Source organism: Poecilia latipinna, unplaced genomic scaffold (assembly GCF_001443285.1).
Source record: "Poecilia latipinna isolate Pla-1442-1.1 unplaced genomic scaffold, P_latipinna-1.0 Scaffold2743, whole genome shotgun sequence".
NCBI classification, from domain to species: domain Eukaryota; kingdom Metazoa; phylum Chordata; class Actinopteri; order Cyprinodontiformes; family Poeciliidae; genus Poecilia; species Poecilia latipinna.
In genome coordinates, this window is record NW_015115359.1 from 37,794 (window position 1) to 43,658 (window position 5,865).

The 5,865-nt window shown below is 45.1% G+C and overlaps 2 protein-coding genes across 6 annotated transcripts in view; one reads left to right on the forward strand and one right to left on the reverse strand.

The window, feature by feature from the left end:
• The window catches only part of LOC106938987 (voltage-gated potassium channel subunit beta-1-like), a 49,917-nt gene that overhangs the window by 32,082 nt on the left and 11,970 nt on the right, over window positions 1-5,865 (reverse strand). The window contains exons 1-2 of one of the 4 annotated variants that reach the window (XM_015021205.1): window positions 5,574-5,736; window positions 4,112-4,658 (exon numbers count right to left, since the gene is read on the reverse strand). In XM_015021205.1, coding sequence (XP_014876691.1) covers window positions 4,112-4,326 — 215 coding nt within the window. In that variant the 5' untranslated portion in view covers window positions 4,327-4,658; window positions 5,574-5,736. Of the gene's footprint in view, window positions 1-4,111; window positions 4,659-5,097; window positions 5,221-5,242; window positions 5,737-5,865 lie in introns of those variants that run through there. The other 3 variants (XM_015021204.1, XM_015021206.1, XM_015021207.1) reach the window with 3 other exon arrangements.
• The window catches only part of LOC106938988 (cerebellin-4-like), a 30,490-nt gene continuing 30,169 nt past the window's right edge, over window positions 5,545-5,865 (forward strand). For both annotated transcript variants that reach the window (XM_015021210.1, XM_015021211.1), the window contains exon 1: window positions 5,545-5,623. In XM_015021210.1, coding sequence (XP_014876696.1) covers window positions 5,563-5,623 — 61 coding nt within the window. In that variant the 5' untranslated portion in view covers window positions 5,545-5,562. The remainder of the gene's footprint in view (window positions 5,624-5,865) is intronic.

Genomic DNA, 5,865 nt, shown 5'->3' on the forward strand with positions numbered 1-5,865 from the left:
ACACCGCTAAAACAATCCGGCCCTGAAAGCATCACGATCGGTTACATGAGGGCACACATGCATGAAGTCGTGCAAATTTCCACGCGCGTATACGTGATCCCTCCAGGTTTGCTTCATAACGAAAACACGAGGAGAATACACAAAAACGGCCAGCAAAGAAGAGAAGAATGTCTGGGAGGTTTTTTTTGTTTTTTTTTTGTGGTCAGAAATACTGGTACAATCTGCATGCTGTGCAATCCCAGGGGTTCACATGATTTAAATAAATGAGCTGCCATCCAAAGAACACAGCAGATTTCTTGCTGACTTGCTGCTTGAAATGTAAAAATAATCTACGGTAGAATGTGCTGGAAATGAAATGTCCTTGACAAACCTCCCCTACAAAAAAAACTGCCTGTACAATAGCAGGAAAATGCAAATCGCTGGTTATTTTCAGTTCCGCGCTGATGAGATCCCACTTAAAAACTTGGGACTTGGGAGAAATTAGACTGTTTAGCAGAATCCAGTTTCGCTAATAATTTCCCCTGCGAGGCCCATGGTAGTTCATTGCTTTATTAAATAGAGGGGACTCCGAGGAGGAAAATATTGAAGCTAATTAAAACGATAAGCGCAGAAGCGCACGAGACGCATTCCGTGAATGCAGGAGTGATTTTCGCTCTCAGGCTGATTCTAACAAGCAGGACAGAAATCACTAGAGTTCAGTTTGAAAGTTTCACTCAGCTTACTTGTGGGCTTTTGTTGTCAAAACCTTTGAATGTGCAGCACCAAACCCATTTTCTGACTAGCACAGAGAGAGAGAGAGAGAGAAAAAAAAACTCTGCTTACACAGATGTATACGTGCAAACTCACTCTCTGCTGGTTGCTGATAAGCCTTAACAGAGGGGATTTCTGCATCATTCTGCTGTGCAACTTTAAACCATCAGAGCAGCTGCATCCTCAAACTCGCAACACTGTCAAAGGGCTTAATCGAGGCAACCAGGACCTCCCTGCTATTGACAAGACATTTTTTCCAGTGCCTTGCAAAGGTATTAGCAGCCGTTCAAACTTTCTATTTTTCTGTATCACAACCACAGATTTGAACGCGCTTTGTTATGATCTTACACAACAACTAGCATGAAGAAATACCTCAAAGGGGAAAGAAAAATGAGCCACGGTTCTGATTCGTTTTAGAAATAAATCTGAAAACTAGCATGCTATGAATTCAGAATCGTCATGCTCAGACATCTTGATAAAACAACTCAGAAGTCACCTAATTATTTAACAGAGTTCAACTGTGGGGTAGTTTAATCTCTGAGCAGCTTTCTGTGAAAGTCTCAGAGATTTGTTAGAGAGCATTAAAAAAAAAAACTCAGCAAATACAGCAGCTAAGTCAGGAAGAATGATCTGGACAAGTTTAAAGCTTTAAAGTTTAAAGCTGGGTTATAAAACAATATCCCAAGATATTATAATTTCATATACCACTTCTGAATTCACCTTATGAAAATGGAAAGTCCACAAAGCAAGTACAAATCTACCAAGACAATGGGTTCCTCCTCAACTAATGGACATCATTACTCAGAACAGCTACAAAGAATCTCAAGGTAATATTCTGGAGGAGCTGCAGAGACCCACTGCTCGGGTGACTATTTGTCATGCACCTAATCAGTCTGCTACTTATGGAAGAGGGACAGGAAAACATTGTGACGGCAGCATCATGCTGTGAGGAAGTTTTGGCTGAGCAAGTCAGAGAAGCCGGTCAGAGTTTATAGGAAGGTGGATGGAAAAGAGAAAATGATGCGAGATCACAAAAAACTCGGACTGGGATTGGGTGTCGTAGATTGTGTTGTGGTGAAGACACCAACTGGCAGGCTAGCAACGAGTCCACCCTTTAATACCAAAACGATACGAAAGCAAATTGGTAGAGCAGCGTTTAAGTTTATGGCGGCAGCATGACAGAGTGCTGTACCTGTGCTAATTATACATGTTAGGCTGTAAACATGCTTTCATGTTTTCTTTTTTTGAGACAAACTAAAAAAAAAATCTTGAAAAGTTGCAACGAGGGAACACTGCAATTAGAAGGACACTATATTTGGATCACCATGACAGCGAGAATGCCGGGGGTGGTGGTATTATTAGTTTAGGCCTGGTTGCTGTGCACTCCACTTTTCTGCTTCGACTTGCTACGCCTTCAGATGTTCCCAGTGTGAAGGCTCCATGCCACACGCATCAAACGCACATCCATGCTTCAACCTAATGTGCCGGGAAGCGTAACGCCCACAGCTCTCGTCTTCGAGGGAACGAAATCTCTGTGAGATTTGTTAAAACCACGAGACAACTTCAAAGAATTTGTACAACACAGGTTCGGTACTGAACTTGGCTTCACTTCTAGGGGAAAAAAAACCCGAAAGAGATTCCCTGTCGGGTAACATCCAAAAGAACAAAAATATCTGCTGTAAGCGCTTTGATTCAGGTGTTTGGAGAGAAAGGAGGAGGGAGGACGTACAGTACCCCGTTTGATTCTTTGAGGTGAAAGTAGGTAAAGCTGCTGTCTGTTCTGTAGGAAGCTACGGCAACGATCCGAGTCCAGACTCAACTTCCTGGACAAAAACAATTCAAAAACAGATGCTGAACCGCATCAGAACAACACGGAATCAACAGACTTTTGTCGAGAACCCAAAGAAATTGGCCATTTTATTGTTGTCATGGAGATGAGATAAGAACGTGTGACAGGCACTTATCACGGTTTAGCCACTGCGCATCAAATCTGCCTCTTTTGTGTGAACTCTTTCACTCTGCTCCATTCCTAGTTTCTAACTTCATCCTTTCTTCTCTCTCTCTCTCTTGATCTTGACTCGGTAAACGGTGATGTCACTCTCCCTGGTGAGGTGAAAACTCCCGCTCTGCTCCCACGGTCTGGGTTAAGAGCCCACTGGTGGAGATAAGAGAGCATTGTTTACTTGGCCCGGCTTTGTTGCAACTCCCACACAAGCGCACACACGGCGAGCTCCGCCACCCGCACCGCGCAGCTTTGCTGTCACACTTTCCAGAATGTGCTGTGCGATGGTGGCAAGTCATTAATGGAGCTGCGTGCAGCACAGTCAGAGTATTAAACTAAGACCTGAAAGAGCAAAACCCCAACGTTGACATGGAAGCACAAACTGTGGATGTCCAGATGCCCTCTAGCGTGTCGTGTTGTTGTTTTAAGAGTCTGTGTGCTTTTCGATTTTAAGCGAATGTTGTTCTTTTTCTTCTTCTTTATCGTAACTGCTGTATTTGGGTCAACGTTTGTCAGTAAAATCTCCATGGAGTGGGAGGAAAAGATGTCTTCCTACTATTTCCCAAAATATTCACATAATGACACGCATTTGTACTCAAACTTTTTACTTTTTACATCTGTAAAATAAAATCAGGAGTTCACCTAATTTAGCTGTCAAGACGTCAAACAACACTGCTTCCACAGAAAGCATGGTGGTGGTAAGGTCATGCTGCGGGAAGGCTTTCCGTAAGCAGGGACAGAGAAGCCGTCAAGACGAGAAGCATGGAGATAAAAACATGGCAATCCGGAGAGAAAATCTGTTAGAGGCTGCTTTTGGTGGTTCATGACAATGATGCTAAAAGAAATGGCAGCTTATTAATGTGTTAGAATGCCCCAGTCAGCAGTTTATATCTAACCAAGACAAGACTTGAAAATTGCTGTTCAGTCACCATCCCATCTGAATAATCCCCAAGCGATTCAAGGGAAATCTTTCAGATTTGTTTGAAACATTCACAAAAATAACGTGACATTTCTCTTCCGCTCATAAAATACCAACAAAAAACCCCCCAAAAAAAGTACTAAACTTTTGTGGCTGTACTGGAAACGCTCTTGAGTTTCTCCTCAAAGACCAAACCTTTTTAACTTAAGCGTTTCCAATCTGAAAAGATAAATATGCAGCTTGGAAAAATGTCACCATCAATCATCCCACTCATCACCTGTCGCTCCATTCATCGTTGCTTTTTGTTTTTCTTCCCTTCTTACCATTACCTCCTCATTGGGCTCTTTTCTTTTCACCGCCTGCTGCTTCTGTGTCAGTTTCCTTCATGCAAACAACAACAACAACAACGACAGCGTCTCTGCCGTCACCAATTTACATACCGGTATTTCATGCCGGTCAACTTGGCAGTGGACTCCTTCAGGTTGTGGTGGTAGCGGTGGGTGAAGGAGCCCAGGCTGCGGGCGATCAGGGCCACGGTGCGGAAGCGGGCCCGGGCATGGCTGGTCGTGTTGGGGCTGGTGGCGTTCTGCTTGCTGTGCTCGCCGTTGCGAGGGGCCTTCAGCCCGTGGTCCGTGCACGCAAAGGACACCTGCATGGCTGCTGGCGAAAGAAGCCGCAAGCTGCTCCGAGACAAACGAGACCCTTATTCGTGTCCTTAACGTCCTTGAGAGTCTTCTAGTCTGTCTGCGAAAGCTGGAACACGGACGATGAGAAGTTGAAAGTGAGTGGTCCGGGGCCAGTCCTGCCTAATTCTGCTGAATCTCATATGGAAATTGCAGGAGGCAGCGACGGGGTTGTTCAGTTCGTGTTTAAGGGAAGAACCGCCGTCTCATGCAGCTGCTCGCAGCTGGACATGTCAGGGGTGCAAGTCTTGGTCAGAGTGTGAAGAAGCTGCAGCGGGGGATTCCCGAGCCGGTCTCTCTGCACCTGGACATTGAAGAAAGGATGAAGATGAAGAGAGAGAAGGATGAGCTGATTAGAAGGCGGTCAGTTAGAACAAGGACTTAGTTATAGGAGGAACTTTTTTTTTAATGTTTTGACTATTTGTCTAATTCTGCCGTGTTTTTCCCCCCCAAATGTAAAAGAAGTTGAAATTGACCAGTTTTATTTCTTTTTTGTCTTTGTGCTGCCACTTTCCACACATCTTTTTACTATTTTCACAACTTTTCAAACCAAATTTAATTTCTTCTTCAGCTACTTCCTTTGTCTGTGAAGCAGAAATTTGTTAGGATATCAGTCTCTTTTCACCCTTAAGCTGCAGATAAACCTTTAGTCAAGCTCTTGAAGTGAAAAGAGTAACAGTGCACCACCAGACAGGACGTACTGACACTGCAGACGAGCATGCGAGATAATTATAGATACTCACACCCCGACACACGTCTTAAGAATAAACCCCATGCTTTCAGAGAGCGGCCGAGGCTTGCAGATTTTAAAACCGTGCATGCAAAAATGTCTCCTGGCAAACAGCGGCAGTGCGCAAAGCGAATCCTAACTGATGCTGGTGTTCTTACTCAGCGAGTTGCCGGCGGTCAAACGGAGAGATGCACGGATGTCTGGATGTCTTCTGACTCGCTCACAACTTTGAGAGGGATCAGTCTGTGTTCACAGTGTGCAGGAGTCCCGTGCAGATATGCATCCAAACACATGCAGCTTCTCCCTCACAAGCAACAACAACAGCAACAACAACAACAACAAAAAAGAAGAAGCTTTGTTCTGTATCCAAATTCCTGGAATTTTATGGTCCCTGGTTCGGCAGCATGAGAGCCCCGGGCGGTGAAGGGACCCTGGAAACGCAAAGGACAAGCGCAACGGAGGAGGCGCGGAGAGGAGGATGCATGGTACCTCGCTCCAGAAGGAGGCAGATGCTGTGAGGAGGCGAGGAGCAGCGTGTGGTGAGAAAGTGAGCCGGTCGCTGAATGAGGACGGGTCTGTGTGAGTGTGTGTGTTATAGGCAACTGCCTCTGACTGTTCGCCTGGAAGAGCTGCAGCGTTTTACACTATGGCGCCACACAGAGAGAGGAAGAGAGAGAGAGAGAGAGAGAGAGAGAGAGAGAGAGAGAGAGCTACATGTGAATGGGAAAGATGCGTGTATATGCGTGAGTGTGTGTGTGTCTGTGTGTGTGTGTGTGTGCTC